The 22,627-nt window shown below is 43.4% G+C and overlaps 1 protein-coding gene across 8 annotated transcripts in view; it reads left to right on the top strand.

Moving 5' to 3' along the window:
• Nucleotides 1-20,939, top strand: part of TLE4 (TLE family member 4, transcriptional corepressor) — a 158,948-nt gene extending 138,009 nt beyond the window's left edge. For 7 of the 8 annotated variants that reach the window (XM_047830188.1, XM_047830185.1, XM_047830183.1 and 4 more), the window contains 2 exons: nt 185-261; nt 2,569-4,270. In XM_047830188.1, coding sequence (XP_047686144.1) covers nt 185-261; nt 2,569-2,676 — 185 coding nt within the window. In that variant the 3' untranslated portion in view covers nt 2,677-4,270. Of the gene's footprint in view, nt 1-184; nt 262-2,568; nt 4,271-20,928 lie in introns of those variants that run through there. The other variant, XR_007146331.1, reaches the window with a different exon arrangement.
• The last annotated feature ends 1,688 nt before the right edge of the window (nt 20,940-22,627 follow it).

The following is a 22,627-nucleotide window of genomic DNA, read 5'->3' as shown; positions in this document are numbered from 1 at the left end:
CCACTTTACCCTTCTTGTAAGTATAAATAACTCACTAAATCTAGGAGAGTGAGCTTTATTTTTCCCGTGAAAAGAAACTTTTGTTGCAAATGAGATGGGTTTTCTGTGAATGGTTGGGTGTTCTATATAAAGCACATCTCCGGTATCTGATGACATCACACGAACAAAACCCCTCTTTCTGTAGGCAAATGGTTTGTAAGCACTGGAAAGGACAACCTTCTGAATGCCTGGAGAACACCTTATGGAGCCAGTATATTCCAGGTAACATTAACTTGTTTAGCTACCACTTCTGTGTGCTCGCTGCATGGCAGTGGTTCACCCAAGCTCGCTCTGTGCGTTCTGTCAGGTTAATAAGGCCCCTCAGTGTTCTAAGAGGCAGGTGTTGTGATTCACCTGTCGTACAGACCAGAATACTCTGCGTGAGGGAGGCTAGTGTCCTAGCCACAAGCCGTGGAGGGCGGGGATGGTGTCCAGTTCTCTGTGAGCCCAGAGCCGAGACACCGTGCCTGATACGCTAACTCTTCACACCTCAGTCCCGTTTATACACGAGAGTAGAGGTTTTACGTCTTCTGTGATTTTCATGTGGGGGTTGTATCTTTAAAATGCTTACATTTAAAAAGTTTGAGCGTATTGCTTGAATACTTCTATTAGTATTGTTATTTCTTTGGGCTTTTTTCCCCAAAGAAGAGTGTTCCGGAAAAGTTTAGTAAATCTTAATTAATTTCATAAATGTGTATTCTTATTGAATCAGTGGTCCATGGTGTAGAGTGTGAAATTATTTATAGGAGGACCAAATGGTAGACATGGTACCCCGTGTGCTCACGCACAGTCTCGCTGCTCTCTGGCTGTTACGTGTGAATCTCATAGACAAGTTAAAGAAGACCACCTTTTTTTAACCTGTACTTCGAATTTTTTTTTTTTTTTTTTTTTTTTTTAGGAATAGAAACAGATTTGCAGTTTTCTCGAACGAGTAGTATTAAGTCATCATAGAGTAGATCAATGCAGTTGAATCCAAAAATATATATATTGAGTGAAAATACTGTGCAAGATAATCAACAGGACAAAAACAGCTAGTTCTTGCTGCCATGAAGTTTATAATTTAATACAATGTTTTTTTTTTTTGTATTATGGGTTAAACCCTTTCTGGTGGTCCCAACCAGGACTTAAATATATGTACATGTATGTGTATATGTATGTATGTGTATGTGTATATCTATAAAATCTTAGAGTGGATCTTTTTTTTTTTTTTTTTAACATTTACTTATTTTTGAGACAGAGAGAGACAGCATGAACGGGGGAGGGTCAGAGAGAGAGAGGGAGACACAGAATCTGAAACAGGCGCCAGGCTCTGAGCTGTCAGCACAGACCCAACGCGGGGCTTGAACTCACGAACCGCAAGATCATGACCTGAGCCGAAGTCGGACGCTTAACCGACTGAGCCGCCCAGGTGCCTGGATCTTTTACAAGTGTGTGAATATCTTATGTGTATAATGGGTTGTGAAGTAAAACCGATTTATTACAGATTACAGTCCAAAAAGTTTGAGAAACACTGATAATGGGTTAGCATCTGCATGTCAGATTTTGTTTGTATGTGTGTGTGTGTGTGTGTGTGTGTGTGTGTGTGTGTGTGTGTGTGTGTTCAGAGTTCTGGTTAAAATCCTGTGAAGTTTAGGGGTGCCTGAGTGGCTCAGTCAGTTCGGCGTCTGACTCTTGATTTCAGCTCAGGTCATGATCTCACAGTTCGTGAGATTGAGCCCCTTGTTGGGCTCCACACTGACAGCACAGAGCCTGCTTGGGATTCTCCCTCTCCATCCCTTCTTTATCTGCCCCTTCTCACCTCCCCCACATGCTCGCTCGCTCTCTCTCTCTGTCTCTCTCAAATAAACTTAAAAAAATATATAAAATCTTGTGGGGTTTTGTTTAGCACAGTTCAGTTCAAAGTTGACATTGAACTCCTTGAAGGTAGTGTAGTTGAAGACGGTATCCAGAACTCTTACATATGTACAGTTGGCATTGTTTTTTCACACAGGAGAAAATGAGACTTTCTATTACAAATATTTTTACATTCCCGATGTCAAAAGATGTGGTGTTTTTGATGCCATTTTCCACTTAAACTCTGAGGCAACCCTCTGAGGTGGCGGGCAGGCAAGATGTCTTCACCTGCTTGTCAGGGAAGGAGGCTCAGACGGGTCTAGTGACTTGTCCAGTGTTCCACAGCTGGACCTGAGTCCAAGCCGACTGTCTGAGGTTGAGGGTTTCCCGCCCTTGACCGTGTGGAGCACAGGATCGGGAACCGGGTGTGGCTTCTTCGGCCCCGCCGCCCGCCCGTACACCCGGCCTGCCTGCTGCCCCACGGCCCCAGTGCAGGAGCCCGTAGCCTATCTCGGGGCGGCGTCCCGAGAAGTGCCCCTGGCCCCGCCATTTAAGGAGGTGCCTGGCCCGTCTTTCCTGCCTTGGCGCTCCCGTCGGGACAGCGGGACGTGTCACACTCTTCCGCCGTGTGTTTTCTAGTCCTGCCTCATGGGTTTGTCCTTCAGTACCTGACCTTTGTGTCTGTTTCCTTCCTAGTCCAAAGAATCCTCATCGGTGCTTAGCTGTGACATCTCTGTGGATGACAAATACATTGTCACTGGCTCTGGGGACAAGAAGGCCACGGTTTATGAAGTTATTTATTAAGGACAAATCTTCATGCGAACTGGACCCCTTCTCCCTGTAGCACTTTGTTCTGTCCTCCTCTTCCCCTGCATCTAAAACCAAGGATTCCACACGCTGGCTGCAGCTGTGGGGTTTGATCCCGCCTCTTACCCCCACTTCCTCCTCGCTGTTGAATTGTGAATACCCATTAAGAACCTGTGATACCAAATCTTCAGCTCTCTACTCGGAAGAACATGGAAGAACCATACTTAACCGTGACGGAATCTTGAATTATGTATTATATCTGTAATATATTTATTTTGTTTAAAGAAGGCTTTCTAACTTTGACTGAATAAAGCTGTCTGCTCCTGCATTGATAATGAAGATGCGTTGTATTTGATACTCCTCCCCTCCTTTTTTTGGCAAAGGAGGGGAAAGGAAGGTTTAAAATAATTGATTAAAAATGTCACTAAATGTAGACTAAGGACTGTATAGAGACGTGAAATGTATAATTACATATGGAAGCAATATGTTGCTGTGTTGTTAGATTTTTGTTTTTGTTTTTGTTTTCTACTTTAAATGTTTGGAAATTTGAACGATTAGAACCTGACAGGCCACGTCGTATTCATTTGAGTCTATTTGGACAACTTTAACAAATATATCTATAGCTTTAGATTCTATTTGATAAAAGTAATTGGACTTCTCCTTTTTCTTTTTTGACTCGTTGACAAGTGTCTTTGTAATAAGTTTTTAATTCCTTTTTTTATTGTATTATAGACAGATGAACAAATCAAATCTGGCCTAAAGAGAGAACTTAATCCCTCCCAGATATTTTTGCCACGTTTCTTTGCAAAGGGAGATGTATACCTTTGGGCAATTTTGTCATTAACGAGAAATTATGGGCTATTTTTTGGCATGTTCTTCGGGAACTGCACAGACTCAGGGGAGGATTCCTCCTGCTGTGCAAGGCAAGTCTTTTACAAAACGAGGACAGCAGAGGAGATTTGCAAGGACCTCCCTCTGAAAACCAGAAAGAATGGACTCTCACCTGGGAGGAGGACTTGCTTTCTTTACCTCCGGTTCTTTCCCTGTCTTAGTTGGATGTCCCCGAAATGGACGCGGGCTGTGCCATTGTGCCAGAAACATTGTGTTATCTTTTATGTTGTTGTTGTTGCTGTTCAACTATGATATGTGACTCCTTTTTTTTTTTATTATTATTATTTTTTGTTTGAATGCTTTAAAAATCTTTTAAGTCTGTGGATCTGCTGATGTACAGTGCCTTTGCTGCTATGGATCAAAATCAAGAGAACTGTGTAGATAAACTTTATTGTACAAGTAGAAAATTACTTAATTTCATACTAGAAATGGATGGATGCTGCAAGTTGAAATGGACTGTCCATTGACGTTCCTAATGTGGTAGCAGAAAAAAAAATGGTGTCTTAAGTGCTTAGTGTTTGATGTCATTAACAGTTTCGTAAAACTCTACAGTGTAGAAAGATTTTGATACTAAACTGTGCATTGTACATAGTTCTAATGCATCGTATTGACCACCAGTACTTCTATAACGGTAGATTGTTTGTGCATTCAGACTTTTAAGCATTAAACATAAAATAACTTCTAGGACGCTTATTTCTAATTCTTTGTTTTGCTGACTTTGGTTTGTTTTTTGTCTGTGACTTTGCCACTCCTGTATGCTAAAAATTACTAGTTTGATTCGAGGGAGACTGGGGTCGCGTGGGCTTTATTGTTACCGCCGTCTTAGTTCTGTTTTTATTTTCACTTGACAAGAACGGGAGGGGAGAGCAGATGGACGTTAGCGAGGACGTGTTGCTACCAAACAATTATTGAATGTGTCCTTGGTTTGTACAAATACGGTCTCTCGAAACGTTGTCAGTGTTACTCGAATGCTTTAGAGCTGCGCTGTTCGGTATGGTTCCACTAGCCGTTTGTGGCTAAATTTCACTCCATTGAAATCAATTTGGGGGGGGGGTGGGTAGTAAGTTTGTTAGTCACACTAACTGCATTTGAAGGATCCAGTAGCTGCACGTGGCTAACGGCTACCATATTGGACTGTTCGATTTAGCCCCCACATACCATGTCTAGCCACTTGGGTTTAGGAAACATTTCTGGTGTAACACACGGGAGTCGTTGAAAGCATGAGGCCCTACGGGCTGCCGCTAGTGAGGCATGTGAACATTGGACATGAGGAGGGGCTTAGAGAATTCTAAATTCCTGAGGCTCAAAAACCTGGCATTTTAGGGATCCGCTGGGTAGAAGGAAGGCTGGGGTTGGAGGCCCCACCGTGGACTGGAGGGGGCTCAGTGATCAGCTGTGACCCAGACGGACTCTTCAGGTGCCAGATTTCAGCAGTGTTCCCCCACGCGGTTGGAAGCATTGCTTCAGAGTGTGGGTACCGTGAGTGCTACCGCATCAGATGATGACATTTTAAAGGATTCTTAGCTCCCATTTCTGTGCAGCCTTACTAAGATTTCTTTAAAAGTATAGAGGTCCGGAGTTTTTAAAAAATCCCTCGAGTCCAAGGACTATGACAATACCATGTTTATGCCTCTAGAAGGAGAAAGTACTGCCTCAAGGAGGTAGAATTTCCCCTTTGGTGTCGGGTGGTGAAGTCTGCAGCTCGTCAATTGTCTCTTTAGGGAGATCCAAAATACTGGCTTGTTCTCCACTGGATTAAAAGTTGAGGTGGATGCATACATATAGACTCAGCCTTTGAAACTTAATGAACATCAGCTTCCTCTCTTTGCCCAGGGTTTATCAGATTAGATTTTTATGGCTTCGATAGAAATCTCAGGCCTGGATTGATCTACACAAAAATCTTGATGTTGTAATTATACCTTGGTTTACGTTGGTTTTCGCTCCGAGTATGGTCTGGCAGTCTGAAGAACTACTGAGATAGGAAACACCCGGAACCAGAGAAAACTTGGTTCCAGGGAAAGAACAGTGGTGTGGGACTGGAAGACTGACTCACGTAGAAATAGCAAGAAATAGAAAGACTGAAGAAGCCATCAAGACTTTGTCCCGAGATTGGCAGATAAAGCGTGCTGTGACAAAGTACAAGATCTTTCAAGTTTTTACAGAGAAACACATCACTCTTGGGCCCCTTCTTAGCAAGGCGGTTTCGTGTCCAACAAGCTGCTAAAGGTCCAGCCTTGTTCTGGAGGGTGTGTGCCGACACTAACTTGCAGCCCTGTAAGCCATGAGATCTCAAGAAACTCAGCTTTAAACCGTCTCATGTAGCCACGAAATCCCGGGACGTCACAGCCACGAGCAGGGGAAATTGATGCCCCACGGTCAGACGGTGGCATTGGCATTCTGGGCAGAGAGGCCGTGCCCACGTAAGCAGCTAGACCATCGGTGGTCCCCTCCATTATCACGGGCCATTTGCATCCTCAATCTGGATGATCTTCCCCTGGGGCTGTATAACCCAGAAACAAAAGATGCGACTTAGAGTATTTGTCTTTGGGTCTTTTTGGCAGCTGTAAGGAAATGTGTAGAGTTCCTTGCCCAGCGTTAAGTGAGAAATTACAGTTATAAAAACGGTACCAAAACAAAACAAAACAAAAGCCTCAATACTTTTGGAGGCTCATTTCTGTAGCCCTCCAGCTCCTGAGCAATCCGTGGAGCGGCGTCCCACAAGCTCCGGGTCGCTTCTCGCCGGGGCATCGGCAGTAGAAGCAGCGGGGCCCAACCATACCTCTTCTGAGCTAATTGTATTTATTTGCCTTTCGGTGCCAGCTTTGATTCAGGACTGACCATGGAAATGGCTTAGTTTTGGTAACCCGAGCACATCAGAAAACCTCTCGCTAACGTGTTACAACATTTTAACAACAGTGCTATCCTGATGGTGCGAACCAACTCTCGTTATAAGCTGCTATCAAAAACTTCAGTTTCCTTTTCATTTGGGTTTTTGGCAGCAAGTGATCATCTTTTGGGTCCCAGATAGGAATTAGTAGGGGGATGTCTCTGGTCCTCCGGGAACGAGATCCTCTGCTGGGTCTTACGTGTTTGGCCTGCAGGGAAGGAGAATTCCTAGGGCTGCCTTTAGCCCAGAGGAGAACCAAGAGTACAAGCATTTTGACAAAAATTGTCCCTTCTGATCTCACAACAGCCTCGACAGGCTGGGTGCCAGAGTACAGGATTTACACAAAAGTACCCAGAGAAGCAGAAGACGACAATTTGTCCAAATCCCCTGTCTCCCAAGGAGGGCTAGCCGACCTCCACCCCCAAGGCTCCAGATGTGGAGTTGGAAGTCTGTGCCATTTGCCCAGTGTGGCAGATTTGGAGTCCTCCACCCACCTGGTGCTCTCTGCCCTTCAAGTTTCCCACAGGCTAGCTGGCTTGGGATTTAGGCATCACAGAATCTCTTGAAAACTTCATCACAGGGGTGCCTGGGTGGCTCAGTCTGTTAAGCAGTTAAGCATCTGACTTGGGCTTAGGTCATGATCTCACGGTTCGGAAGTTCAAGCCCCATGTCGGGCTCTGTGCTGACAGCTAGAGCCTGGAGCCTGCTTCAGATTCTGTCTCCCTCTCTCTTCCTGCCCCTCACTCACTCATGCTCTGTGTCTCTCTCTCCCTCCCTCTCTGTCTCTCAAAAATAAATAAACATTAAAAAAAACCTTAATCATAAATCATCTTTGGAGTCCCTAGGACGTGTGTGCCTACTGTGGAGAGTGGTACATGCAAGACAAAAGCCCACTTGTGGCTGAGTAGACTTCCCCAAGGGCAACCCTCGTGACCTTGTTGAGCCTGGGCGTCACCATTAAGGTGACATCATGGCTTGATGAGAACATTCATAACTAACAAGCTTTATGTTACCTTGGAGGAAGACGTAAACTGACTTGAGCCCAGCAACGCTAACACACACGCCAGAAGGTACCAGTGAGTTCTATTTGAATTTTGAGAATTTAGGCAGTAAATTTTTGGACTCTATTGAGGTGGAGTTCAAACTAATGACCAAATGGTTTTCAGTGGCCCAGCGTTTCTCCACAGACCTAGGTAGACCTCACTGGCTTTTTCCCAACCTACCAGATACCTCCACAGCTGCTTCTAAAAGAAACCACCAGAGGTAACACGCTGGCTCTCCCTTGTGTCATGTGGCCGGAAGCGTGAGTTGAACTAGAGATTTTGTGTTCCCAGGAGGCTGAGAAGTAGCAAGAGAATGAGTCATGGTGGGATCTTAGTCAAAGAGAAGGCTGCTGGCCCTCTCACGAGGGCTCCAGCACAGAAAACAGGCCGAGCGTGTGCCCTTCCTCCTAGCAAGGCCAGCAGCACAGGGACAGGAAAAGACACCGGCAGGAACCATCATCGGGGTTCATCATTGGAGCGAGACCCCTGGACCGCCAGGCATCCAGCAAAGGAGTTTTCCTTAGGACAACTTCCTGTTTTTGGAAGAACTTCAGTTGGATGCCTCTTGGCCTCAAGAGTTTAGCTTAAACAAATACTATTCACTTCAACGTCTATGAAGTCAAGTTTTTAGCATCATGCATCTAATGCAGAAAAGCCTAGTGCTGCTGAGAAGGAAGCACCTTCCCCCGGAGCCAGTTGGTCTTTGCCAGGTGAACGAAGACGAGATGGTCTCTGGAGTAATTGAAGAAACCATCCGTTCAACTTTGTTCTTAAATCTCCTCCAGATATTAATAGCCCCTTTTGTTTTTCCTCCAAGTAGACAGTCACTGTTAACAAAATGTGATTTCAGGCTTTACGGCTGAGTCAGGAAATTCAAAGTCACAAGTTTCCACACTGAGAATCAGTCAATGCCACTGCGCACCACATCCGCAGGCCTCAGTGCTTTAGTGGAACACGAACAGCCTCTTGGGCACAAATCAGCTGTGAAGGTTACTCTGAGGACAAAGGCCCTGGTTCACGGACACTCGTTCCTGAGCTGTGGTCTTCAAAAACAAGGCAGAAAGTGCCCCCAATGGGAGCTTTAGTGGTGACGCAGGCTGACCAAAAGTGAAGGATTTGGCGATGATCCCTCAGGGGCAGACTTGCTTTTCCCCTTGAGAGGTGCTTGGTCTGGGCCCATGTGGCTCTGCAGACATCCCCCCGTGTGGGCAGTTTTGAGCTGGAGTACAAACTTGACTTGAGTTGAACTCCTCTGGACTTTTGGCAGACGGCATCTCCAGCCCCCAGCATTTTGTGTTTGCTTGAATCTGTGCTTTTCGCGCCGGAGATTTGTTTTCCTGGGAGTTAACAGAGAATAGTGTTATTATGGAGTCTTTCCCACACTGATTGCCCTTTGGTTTGTAAGACTCATAGGAGCTTGTAACCTGACCCCAGAGCTGCACGGTCAAATAAGATAAGGCAGGTTGGTGTTGGAGCTTATATAGGTTCATCTTACCCTCCCCCCGACTTATGTTGCAATATAATTGACCTATAACATTGTGTACGTTGAAGATCTACAACTTGATGAGTTGATAACATGCATGTATTAGGGGGTGACCACCACAATAAGGTTAGTTAACACATCACCCTCACCTAGTTACAATGGGGTGCGTGTGTGTGTGTGTGATGAAAACACATAAGATCTCTCGTGACACATTTTCAAGTACGTGACAGTGTTGTCACCTATAGTCACCATGCTGAATAGTAGGGTCCCCAGACCTTCTTCACCTTTTAATTAGTTGTTTGTACCCTTTGACCAGTATCTCCCCATTTCCACCAACACCCTGCCCTCAGCCCCTGGCAACCATTATTCTATACTCTTTTCCATGAGTTTGGCCTTTTGGAAATTCCACATATAGGTGAGATCGTTCAGCATATGTCTTTTTCCATCTGACTGGTTTCACTTAGAATAATGCCCTCGAGGCCCATCCATATTGTTGCAAATGGCAGAATTTCCTTCTTGGTAAAGGCCAAATAATACTCCATTGTGTATATAAACCACATCTTTTATCCATTCATGTGTGGATGGACAGACATTTAGGTTGTTTCTATTTCTTGGGTATTATAAATAATGCTGCAATAAAAATGGAGTTGCAGATGTCTCTTCAAGACAGTGATTCATCTCGGCGCACCTGGGTGGCTCAGTCGGTTAAGCATCTGACTTCGGCTCAGGTCATGATCTCGTGGTTCGTGAGTTTGAGCCCCGCATCAGATTCTGTGCTGACAGCTCAGAGCCTGGAGCCTGCTTCGGATTCTGTGTCTCCCTCTCTCTCTCTGTGCCCTTCCCCTTCTCATACTCTGTCTCTCTGTCTCTCAAAACTAAGCATTAAAAAAACGTAGTGACTCATCTCCTTTGGACATACACCCAGGAGTAGGATTGCTGGATACTATGGTAGTTTTGTATGAGGCCCTTCAGGGGTGCAGCCGGACTATTCATGCAGCCCAGTTACAGGGCCCTTTCAGATTCTACTAAGTTGGGTGGGCTTATCTCCAAGGGTTCCTGGGCTCCAGCCAAGTGGCTGGAGCTGGTTCGCAGGCCACTTCCCGAGGTCTACGTGCCTATCACCCGATGCACAGGTGGGTGTAACTCCTCCCCGGTCGCTGGGTGGCGCTGGGACCGAACCAAAGCCAAATGGGGCTGTAGCTGCCGCTGATTCTGCTGCCAGGACTCCCCATGGGCCCGGCAGTCCTCTGGGTGCCGACCTGCCTTCTCAAGACGGTTCTCCTCGATCTTGGGCGGCTCCGGGGTTTCCCAGGCTCCTACCTGGACCTCAAGCCCCCACAAAGGCACTTCCGTCTGTGGATAGATGCCTAGCCATTGTTGTTGAGGATGGGACACAAGTGAGGGACTTATTCGGCCACCTCGCTGACATCACCCTCCCAAGCTTTATCTTTTCAAAAACTTTAACATTTCTCCATTTTGGGCTGTGAGTGATTTAATGCATCGTGACTTACTTGGCATTTTAGAAAATGAAAAAGTCCATGCTATTTAATTTTCCAAGTAACTGAAGTTTACTCAAGAACCAAAACTCAAAAGAAAAGCCTTTTAGATGGGCAAATGTCCAAAACTATTGAACTTCTCTTGTGCCTTTAATTGCCTTCAAAAGATGCTATCAACTTTACTTTTTTTTTAATGTTTATTTATTTTGAGAGAGAGAGAGAGAGAGAAAGCGCACATGTTGTAAACGGGGAGGGGTAAAGAGAGGGGGGCACAGAGAATCCCAAGCAGGCTTTGTGCTGTCCGCAGAGAGCCCGACGTGGGGCTCCATCCCACGAACCATGAGAGAGTCCGACACTTAACGGACTGAGCCACCCAGGTGCCCCAAAAGATGCTAGAAACTTTCCTGATGGCAGAAAGTCAAAAGAAGACTTACCTTGCTGTGCTGTATGTGGCACCTATGCTTTTGTTATTTTCTTTACTGAAAACTAGAGCAAGTGACGTGAATCTCTTACCATATGGCCAACCATGAAGCTAACAGCTTTATTCACAGAACCCCATTTTTATCTGCAGAACAACCCCACGAAGCAAAGGCATAAGTTCTCAAAACTTCCTGGAAATCCTTGGGTCCACATATATTTGAGAATAGAGATTGGTTTGGGATTTTGAAAAGGTCAGATGTTACATGCACCATATAGGACATCATATGAGCAGCGCTCCATGGTGAAGCCCGCTCGTATTTCTAAGGGTAACGTGAATGTTCCTACCAAGCGGAGTTAAGTGAGGACTATGAACACCCGCAACTCCGTTCACGGCAGTTTTGCTCCAAATGCATCACAAAAAAATTCTGATATTCTTTGAATGTTCCATCTTGGAATTGTAAATAAGGGATTTGTGGGCCTATTATCCCCATTTCACAGATGAGAAATCAGATCCACAGAGGTTGAGTGGCTTGAATGACACCAGAGCCAGTGTCCTTCACGTCTCCCCACTGTTAGCACATCAGGGACCGGAACAAGGTTGCCCAGAATGTTCCCTGGGTTAGGCTACTTCTACATGCTCTCTGCATCCTTTCTTCAGATCAGTTACTGAAAACTACTTTCATTAAGCCCAAGAAAAATCCCATACTTTTTCTTAAAAACAAAACAAAACAAAACAAAAAGGGTGGAGAGAGGCCTGGGCTTTGCTCTAGTGCTCTTAGCTCTGAGAAGTTTGCTTCTTGCTTTGATGCTATTTTCTATGTGACTAAAAGTCTGATCTTTAGACAAGAGGCATTGTTAAAAGCGGTCCACTTTAATGGTAACAAAAGCATCAGCAAAAAGCATGTGATGTCAAAAGCACCTTTCAAATTTTCTGATTGGAAATGTCCTAAACCATGTTTGGGTTTTTTTCTCTTCCAAACGTTAAACTTTTCTTTTTTTACTTTTGATGTTATTCTTATGTATTACTCTTGATATAATATTGTGGGTTTTTCCTTTTTTTTTTTTTTTTTGGCCTTGTTTCTTTTATTTTTTTTTTAACTTTTTTTTAACACTTATTTATTTTTGAGACAGAGAGAGACAGAGCATGAACGGGGGGGGGCAGAGAGAGAGGGAGCCCCGATGTGGGGCTCAAACTCCCGGACCGTGAGATCATGACCTGAGCCGAAGTCGGACACTTAACCGACTGAGCCACCCAGGCGCCCCTTTTTTATTTAAAAAAATTTTTTTAAATGTTTATTTTTGAGAGAGAGACAGAATGAGCAGGGGAGGGGTAGAAAGAGAGGGAGACAGAATCTGAAGCAGATTCCGGGCTCTGAACTATCAGCACAGAGCCCGACATGGGGCTTGAACTCACAAACTGTGACATCATGACCTAAGCTGAAGTCGGAGGCTTAACCGACTGAGCCACCCAGGTGCCCCTCTTTTATTTTTGGAAAGCACTTTGTGGTATGCACAATAGTCTTGTTTGAAAGATGGACCACATGGGAAGATTTTCTTTGATTACCGGTGTGTGTTTTGATTCATGGGCTCATAAAGGCCCAACCATGGTAGTTAAAGCAGAATTGTTTACGTTCATGTTAAAATTGTACTGAGATGACAGGCGTTGTGCTCACAGGACAGATTGAACTGCGGGGCAAAGGACACACGTTGCTTGAAATCCTAGGAGCCGCTCTTCTGGACCCAAAAAGGCATTTTGATCTATTGCTCTAGTCTGGGGACAGTTTGACTATGTACTCTTGAGTGCTGGATATCACACACCTGTATTAAAAAGGTCAGTGCTCTCGACCGCCAAGAAAGGAATTCTTGGGGAATTCGGGGAGATGATTTTGCAGAGTTTTAATTAAGATTTCATCACAGAACTTGGACCGGTCAAGGTACTCTCCGAATTGCTTTCCGGTGAAAAACAAGAGCTGCCAGAGGGCCAGTGCAGAAACGCACAGCTGTTTGGATAAGGGCATAATTGGTTCCCTGGAGGAGAACGGGGCAGCTATGAGTGTTTTAAGTATTTTCAGGATCGTCTTTTAGGGATGTGGCAAAACTATAATCCTGTTCATCTGTGGTCTCTGAAAAATCCTCCCTGAAATCTCCAACAGTCCAGGGAGGTATCGCTACGTCCGGAACTGAACACAGATGCCTTGCTCGCTTCTCTCTTTGGAGATAATGTATCGCATCCCATGCCAGTGACAGGCACAGCAGGAGGCAATAGATGTTAGCTCTCCCCTTGCATCACCCACCTTCCCTCATGCTGTGATAAGACAGCCTTTTCGGTCGATGTTTGCGCTCAGGGCTATGATTTGATTAACTTACACGTATAGAAGTGACCACGTAAAATGTGGCACTAATCAAGCCGTTTGGCAACGGTGTTGAAAAAAAATATATTTGTACAACTTTTTATAATGCAGATGGAGGAGAGTTTTTTGAAAAGAAAACTTGGGTTGGGGCGCCTGGGTGGCTCGGCTGAGCATCCAACTTCGGCTCAGGTTATGATCTTGCAATTCAAGCCCCACCTGGGGCTTTGCACTGGTGGCACAGAGCCTGCTTTGGATTCTCTGTCTTCCTCTCTCTGTGACCCTTCCCCGCTAGCACACACACACTCTCTCTCCCTCAAAAAACAAACATTTTTTTAACAAATTTTTAAAAAATGAAACCTTGGGTTTTATTCCACTAGGATCATACCTTGATGTCCAAGCAAATGCACCCCTCCCCCCCATCAGATGTGTGTAGCTCCCAATATTAAAGGGATATTGATGGAAAAACTTGTGTCTTTCATTCAGAGGTCACCCTCTTTGCTACATATCTTTACAAGAGATGCTTCTCTCTTTTAGCATTATGTTTGTGGCTCAAATTACATCTTACTTTAAAACATAAAGTTTGCTGAAACTGAGTTGTTAAAATCCTATTGCGCATTTATTCAACAAATGTTTATTACATAGCTGCACCACGTTTTGAGGAACTGAGCTAGACCCTGGAAATACAGAAATGGACAGAAAAGAGATGGTCCCTGACCTCACAGAGCTTAGGAATGAAATAGAACTTCAAGTAAGTCATTCTGTGATTACCACATAGTTGGATGGATAGTATGCCGAGGACACTCAGAACACTCTAGGATCACATGGAAGGGAGCATAGCCCAGACTTACAGGGTCAGGGTAAGATTCTGGAAGTTAGGATAAGCACAGGCTTCCAGAAGAAGTGACATATAAGCCCAAACCTGAAGAACACGTAGGGATTGGTCAGATAAGGAATTCACATATATGAGTGAACACTCAATGCAGAAGAAATAAGTGGAAATCCCCAGAGGTGACATCATGGAGACGTCAAAGAACTCAGAAGCCCTTTGGCATGGCTGCTGTGCTTCAAATCCAAGGGCAGTTAGACCATGAAGCCCCTTGTGAGCAACATAAGCACTTACAACTTTCCACTAAAGGCAATGAGGATCTATGAAATGAAGAGAATAGACAAGAAAGACAGTGGACTGTAGTCAGGGACTGCTTTGGAAAGTGGGGCGATTCAAGGGAGAGACAATGGTGACCTGAACAGAGAGAGTGACAGTGGAGATGTGAATGGGCTCTAGAGACATTGAAGATGTCATTGATGGAGCTGGCCAGGACTGGGTGACTTCATGCATGCTGAATGAGGTCTTTATGTTTGTTTTTCTGTTCTACTGGGCAAGCGACAGAAAGTGTCTTTGACCAACTAAAGCAAAAATGGGATTTCTGGGAAGGCTCTCAGTATAGGTCACCAGAAGAAGAGCGAGCTAAACAAGCAGTCTGGGGATCCAAGAAACAGAGCGCTTTGACTCTTCAGAATCTTCAAAAGCCCAAGGAGCCTTTTTTTTTTTCTTTTGGAGTGCTGCCATAAAATGGGTTGGTTCCAATCATCTCTGACTTATCAAGTATATTCACTCAGAATTCAAAGTCTCAGATCCAGATGGCCAACAGATACATGAAAAGATGCTCAACATCACTCCTCATCAGGGAAATAGAAATCAAAACCACCCTGAGATACCACCTCACACCAGTCAGAGTGGCTAAAATTAACAACTCAGGAAACAACAGATGCTGGCGAGGATGTGGAGAAACGGGAGCCCTCTTGCGCTGTTGGTGGGAATGCAAACTGGTGCAGCCGCTCTGGAAAACAGTGTGGAGGTTCCTCAAAAAATTAAAAATAGAATTACCCTACAACCCAGCAATAGCACTACTAGCACTACCCAGCAATACTAGGTATTTATCCAAAGGAATACAGGAGTGCTGATGCATAGGGGCACATGTACCCCAATGTTTATAGCAGCGCTTTCAACCATAGCCAAACTATGGAAAGAGCCTAAATGTCCATCAACTGACAATGGATAAAGAAGTTGTGGTTTATATATACAATGGAATACTACTTGTCAATGAGAAAGAATGAAATCCTGTCTTTTGCAGCAACGTGGATGGAACTGGAAGGTATTATGCTAAGTGAAATAAGTCAGTCAGAGAAAGACAGATATCATATGTTTCCACTCATATGTGGATCTTGAGAAACTTAACAGAAGACCATAGGGGAAGGGAAGGGGCACAAAATAGTTACAAACAGAGAGAGAGGGAGGCAAATCATGAGATTCTTAAATACAGAGAACAAACTGAGGGTTCATGGGGAGGGGAGGGGAAGGGAGAGGGAAAATGGGTGATGGGCATTGAGGAGGGCACTTGTTGAGATGAGCACTGCGTGTTTTATGTAAGCGATGAATCACAGGAATCTACCCCCAAAACCAAGAGTACACTGTATACGCTGTATGTTAGCCAACTTGACAATAAGTTATATTTAAAAAAAAAAAAAAAAAAAAGAATTCAAAGTCTCAGGAAAGGAAATCTGAATGGGCCAGCATAGAGCCCATCTCTAAAACCCAAGCAGCCAGGGTTGGTATATTCTTTTACCAGTGACCTGGAAGGAGGAGGGCCAACCATAGCAGTAGCCCCAACAGTATGGAGGGGGGCAGGGAGAGGAGTGAAACTTTAGGCCCAGGTCCGCAACCTGGGCAACTGGGTGGATGAGGGCGTCATCGCCTGAGACAGGAAAAGGGGCAGGTTTGAAGAGAGGAGTGGGGAGTGGCATTTCATATCAAACACACACAATGAAGAGGTCTGCAGGAGAGTGAAAATCCATGTCTGAACCAAGAGAACAATATCTAGGCTGAGGAGATAGTCCTCGGTACTCACACGGTCGTAGAATCCCTGGGGATGGAGAAGAGGGTATAAGGAGAGTGTGTAGTATGAGAGGGAAGACAAGCTTGGACAGAATCTTCGGAATTAACACGGGCAGATCTAAGAGGAAACAGAGGTAAAATAAGTTTGACCCAGGCTGGCGTTGCCAGCCTTGGAGATGGTGGCCAGTGGTCCCCACCTCCTGGTATTCACACCCGTGTGTGGGCTCCCTCCCCCATGGTACTGGAATTGATGCGCGCCACCAACAGGATGTGCAGACAGGATGGCATTTTAGGTTATAGGACACGGTGGCTTTTGTTTTGCTCTCTCCCTCCCTTGTAGATCTCTCCCTCCGCCCACTGACATGTTGTGAGTGCCCCATCGAGAGGCCCATGTGATGAGCAGTTCAGGCCTTTGGCCAACTGCCATGTGACCGAGCTTGGAGGCAGGCGCTCCAGTCCTGGGTAAGCCCAGGTGACTACAGCCCCAGGTCACACATTGCTGGGGGATTCATGACAGATCCCGAAGCAAAATCACCTGGCTGAGCTGCTCCTAGATTTATGACCACAGATATGGTGAGATAACTTTTTGCTGTTTTAAACCACAGAGTTTTTTTTTTTTAATTTTTTTTTTTAACATTTATTTATTTTTGAGACAGAGAGAGACAGAGCATGAACGGGGGAGGGGCAGAGAGAGAGGGAGACACAGAATCGGAAACAGGCTCCAGGCTCTGAGCCATCAGCCCAGAGCCCGACGCGGGGCTCGAACTCACGGACCGCGAGATCGTGACCTGGCTGAAGTCGGACGCTTAACCGACTGCGCCACCCAGGCACCCCTAAACCACAGAGTTTTGAGGTAACCTGTCGTACAGCAAGAGATACTAAGCACAAAGCTCTCTGTAACCTGGATTTTTAAACAAATTTTAATTCCAGCATAGTGAACCTACAGCGTTATGTTAGTTTCAGGTGTGCTTGTCAAGGTAAGTGTACTTTTTTTTTAAGTTTATTAATTTATTTTGAGAGCAAGCACGAGAGGGGGAGGGGCAGAGAGAGAGGGAGAGAGAGAATCCCAAGCAGGTTCCATGCTGTCAGCACAGAGCCCCACGCAGGCTTGAACTTACGGACCATGAGATCATGACCTGAGCTACAACCAAGAGTCAGGCACTTAACCCACTGAACCATCCAGGCGCCCCGAGGTAAGTATACTCTTAATCCCTTTCACTTATTTCACTCATCCCACCACTTCCCTCCCCTCTGGCAACCATCTGTTTGTTCTCTATAGTTAAGAGTCTGTTTGGGGATTTGTCCCTTTGTCTTTCCATTTGGTTTCTTAAAGTCTACATATGAGTGAAATCATAAGGCATTTGTCTTTCTCGGACTGACTTATTTGACTTAGCATTATGTTCTCTAGTTCCATCCATGTTATAGCAAATGGCAAGATTTCATTCTTTTTTATGGCTGAGTAATATTCCATTGAATATGTTATATCACATCTTTATCCATTCATCTGTTGATGGACACTTGGGTTGCTTCCATCATTTGACTATTGTAAATAATGCTGCGATAAAAATAGTGTGTATATCCTTTTGAATTAGTGTTTTCTGTACCCTTTGGGTAAATACCCAGTAGTGGAATTACTGGATTGTAGGATAACTCTGTTTTTTTTATTTTTGAGGAACCCCCATACTGTTTTCTAAAGTGGCTGCACCAGTTTGCATTCCCACCGACAGTGCACGAAAGGTTCCTTTTTCTCCACATCCTCACCAACACTTCCTGTTTCTTGTGTTTTTTATTTCAGCCATTCTGACAGGTGTGAGTTGGGGAACTTGGATCTTGTCAATGTTTTTCCTCTGACATTAATTCAGCTCTATTATTCAGTTTTCTTCACATAGCATTTTATTTCTAATCTCCCTGCAAACTGTTATGAAACCAATAACGACTTTCAGGGTCCCTTGTTCATTTCTAGCCAAATTTATTTGTTTTTTCTCTGTAACGGTAGTAGTCCTATAGCTGTAACTTCTTAGAATTTTTATTGGTTAAATAGATTTTTTAACATCAAAGGATTAATCTATACAAATGAGACCTTCTTTAGTTACAATGCAGAAAGAAAGAGGACCAAAGAAATTGACCTGCTAGAAAGAAAGAAGAACAATTGTCAGGAAGGAAAGATGTCAAGATTGGATAGAACCTACTAACGGTATGGGAGCTTTTCCTTTATGGAAAAATGGTCAGCTCTTAAAAGGCAACTGCATTATTTTTCCCTGGGAGAGTGGAAGTGAAAAGAAATCTGGAGATTTTAAGTGGCTAATGAAAACTTTAAGGTGTTGATTATATTCTGATCATATTCAAATGATTTAAAGATATGTAGGGGCACCTGGATGGCTTAGTCGGTTAAGTTTCTGACTCTTGATCTCACCTCAGATCTTGATCTCAGAGTCGTGAGTTCAAGCCTCACATCGGGCTCCATGCTGGGCGTGAAGCCTACTTAAAAAAAAATTAAAAATAAGTAAATAAATTAATTAATTAATATATGTAAAACTTGGTGGGTATCGTTGCTTCGGAGAATCCCCTGAAAGAGCAATTATAGTACTATTTCTCAAAAAAGGAATGGGTATTGTAGGTCTTTATTTAACCTTCAACTCACCCTTAATGGAGAAAAGCATAGGTATCCAGGCAAATAACAAAATAGCATGACATGTTTGCAACATTGATGATGAAGCTTTAATATTTCTCTCTCTATATAAATGGATTTTACAAATCAGTTAGAGAGCATACTAATAGAAAATTGGGCAAATGACGCAAATGAACGTTCTGCAAATATGAGAATAAATAGCTATCATTAGCCCTTATAACTAAACAAATAAAAATGAAACAAAGATGCCATTTTTCACCTTTCAAACTGGGAAACTATATATATATTTTTCAATCCAATGGTAGGAACATATAGGTAACATATTCTCATATGTTGGGGAGTTGAAATTAATGAAGTTTTTCTGAAAGACTTTTTGGAAATGTGCTTAAATAATCTTGATAGTATATACAAACCTTGACTGAAAACTACAATTTATTTGATTTTACTCTACATAAATATCTGACAGTATAATAAAATTTTTTAAAAAGGATTTTAGTTACAGTGATTTTTGAAATCTGGTTACAAAGTGAAAGAAACCCAACCTAAAAAGGCATAAGTAGAAACAGAGAGCTTATTGGCTAAGGGAATCCAAAAGTTAGAAGAACTGAGTTATGGAAGGCAGGAATACAACTGCAACAACCAGAATCAGGGTTTAAATGTTGACGGGTCTTGTCCTGTCAGTCTTCTTTGCTGTTCTCAGAGTATTCTCTTATTTTTAGGACAGACTGGATTTTTCTTGTGGTGGGAAACACCTCCATTGGTTCAATAGACATCATCAACAAAGAAGAGGCTGACTAATCTGAAATTCTCTGAGTTCTAATTCAAATCCAATTCTGCAGAAAGACTCTGAAGGCCCATTCAGAAACTCACCAATGGAATCGTCAATTGCAGTGGTGAGGATTAGCCTATATTGATGCATATACCCAATTCAGATGAGTTGGTGTGGTCAAGATGCCAAGGATATAATACATTTCTGTCATGGTCATGTGGCTTTGGAGAAAGGGGAAGGGTATAGTGATTGGGCAGGCAACTCCATAGATATCCCCTGGAAATTTGGGGGTTTTTCCATATGATAAGCCAAACACTAGGTGGAGTATGTTATCTAAAATATGGAAACTGGGGGTGAAGTATGAGAATCATGGGGTAAACATCAAATGGCCATTGGCCACTTCAGATTGATGGCAGAAGATAAGAAGTTGATATGTATCTCACTGAATCTACTACTATAAATTAGTTTCTTGAGGTGGATTATCCAGCATGTGAATGGAAGTGAAGAACCAATATTTATTACATGCCTCCGGTATGCCTAACTCTGGAGAAAGTACCTATATACCTAAATATCTAAACACATTGTATATATGAATATATATTTATATATTAATATCTTGTATACATAAGATATGATGAAATTTCCTTTATGATTTCAACTCTGGAAGATTTAGGAGGTCCATTTTACATAGAAGGACATGGAAGTCCAAGAAACAGTAAATAACTTACCCAACATCGTATAATTAGTAAATAGCCAAGTCACTTCTCAAACCCTGACTGCTGGGTTCTGGCTCCTCATCTTTCTCAAAATTTTACCCCAGAGATATTTTAAGAATATGACATGTTTTTCACTTGCCCTGCATTTCATAGACCACTCCTTTTGCATTTTCTAAGGTTTGAGTTTATGTAGTTTGATCTCCAAAATGAAATGTATACCATTATTTTTGCATATTTATAAAACCTTCAGAGTCATTTGTAACGAAATCTTTCTCAAACAACGTCAATCCCTTACCTAATATTGTTCTTAGGGAACTGGCTCTTCGTAGGGAGAGGGAGGTGGTCTTCTCTAATACGCTGGTCTCTGACCATCCATTCTTTTGAGAGTCATGATAATGCACCAAGCAGCAGCCATGAGACGCGTCCTTCTTCCATTGTGAGTTGCTAGGGCTGTGTTTGGGACGGGTGAGCATATTAAAGTGTCCAGGAGCCACTCAATCCTGTGCCCAACATCCCCTGCCCAACCCCCTCCCCCTGCCCCCCATTTGGGGCAGAAACACTAAGAGCTGTGCTTTTTTAGTAAACCTGTGCAGCAAATTTCTTCTGGTTTAAAGTCATCTGTCGATGAGCGTATCATGGAAGACAGAATCAAGAGCTTTGTGAAATTCAAGGTCTCTTACACCTATTTCATTCCTCTGATCCAACAGGCCTGTCACTCTGTTTTAGAAGGAAATTAGATGGTTCTGACAAGACTGTTCTTTACAAAGCAATGTTGATTATTACCTAGTATTCTGTGATCGGATAGGTGTTTGCAAATTTATTTTTTGATGATTTGTTCTAGTATTTTTCCAGGTATGAACACTCTATGATTTTCAGGGCTGTCCCTTTCTCAGTTTCAAATATAGATCTGATCTCTACTTTTTTTTTCTTTCCTTCTTCTTCTTGTTCTTCTTGTTCTTGTTCTTGTTCTTCTTCTTCTTCTTCTTTTACTGTTTAATGGCCTCACTAATCCCTATTGAATTTTTTAAGTTGCTTTTGGAAAACATCATTAAGCTTGCTTAGTAGTTATGTAAGGGGAAACACTTAAAGTAAATGATTACCAGAACACTTACAGTTAATTTTTAAAAAAGAAAACACGGCAACAAAGAAGTGAAATTTGGAGTTTCTTACAAGTAAGGCACCTTCTGCAGCCCTAAGGTTGACCTTAAACAAAACTTAGAATTTATAAGGTTACCATTACAGGGGCATAACAATAAGTAACACTTAGTGAAATAGTTAAAGATTTTAAGGCCAATTGATTCAAATAATTATTCCCCTTGGCAAGCTTGTTTCATGAAAGATATACGCGGATGACCAGATAATATATACTTTCGAGATATGAAGAGACTGGTTTAGCCTTCCAAAGGGAATAATCATTGATGGAGATCAGTATGACTGCTTTTTCCTGCCATTAAAATATGTTCAGCGTTGGGGTGCCTGGATGGTTCAGTCAGGTGAGTGTCTGACTCTTGATTTCAGTTCATGCCGCATTCCCAGGGTCGTGGGATAGAGCCCCGCATCAGGTTCCACGCTGAGCATCGAGTCTGATTAAGATTCTTCTCTCTCTCTCTATCTCTCTCTCTTTCCCTCTGCTCCTCTCCACCACTAGTGCGTGTGCACATGCTCTCTCTCTCCGTCTATCAAATTAAAAAAAAAAATAAGTTCATCGTCATGTTAGAAGCACAGGTGAGATATCCTTGTTACTAACTCACTAGGAAAATGTGGTCAGCAGCCAGCTTGTCCTTACCGTGTGGAAATGATGTGAAGACGGGAGCTTTTGAGTTTTGCACCAGACTCCCTGTAGGAAAACCAAAGAACAGCTGTGAACAATGCCTTTCTCTACACATCGGGGGGTGAAAATGAGGTGAACCTACCCGGATGTGCTCCGGATGGACAAACAATGGGATTGTCTTTATTCTCTGGGTACTTTCTTGGCACCGTCGTGGGCTCACTGGCACACTCGGCTTTGGAGCCTCAAAGCGATAGTTCAGTAAAGAGAGCTCTGTGACTCCAAGGCAGACAGAACCATTTTTCAACCGCAGAAGCACTTAATTCTTTCTCGCTTTAAGTGTGAAAGCCATTTGGGTGATAGCCCAGGCAAGGTATTGCAGACCGAGATTGAAAAACTCTTGGCCTCTAAGAAGAAACAGTAGGGGGCTGGGGGGTGGGGAGGGGGAAAGCTCAGTTACCATTTAAGAGCCCAAGAAAAAATATATATATATATATTGCATTTAGAAAAAAAATCGCTTTTGGCAACTGCGCTCAAGACTCTCAGATTTGGAAGTTAAACATGGGAAAATGTTATAAACGGGTTGCACCATATTTGTCTAT

This window comes from Prionailurus viverrinus, chromosome D4 (genome assembly GCF_022837055.1).
Source record: "Prionailurus viverrinus isolate Anna chromosome D4, UM_Priviv_1.0, whole genome shotgun sequence".
Classification (NCBI taxonomy): domain Eukaryota; kingdom Metazoa; phylum Chordata; class Mammalia; order Carnivora; family Felidae; genus Prionailurus; species Prionailurus viverrinus.
The sequence above is the reverse complement of the archived record's forward strand: the minus strand, read 5'-3'. Positions and strand labels throughout refer to the sequence as shown.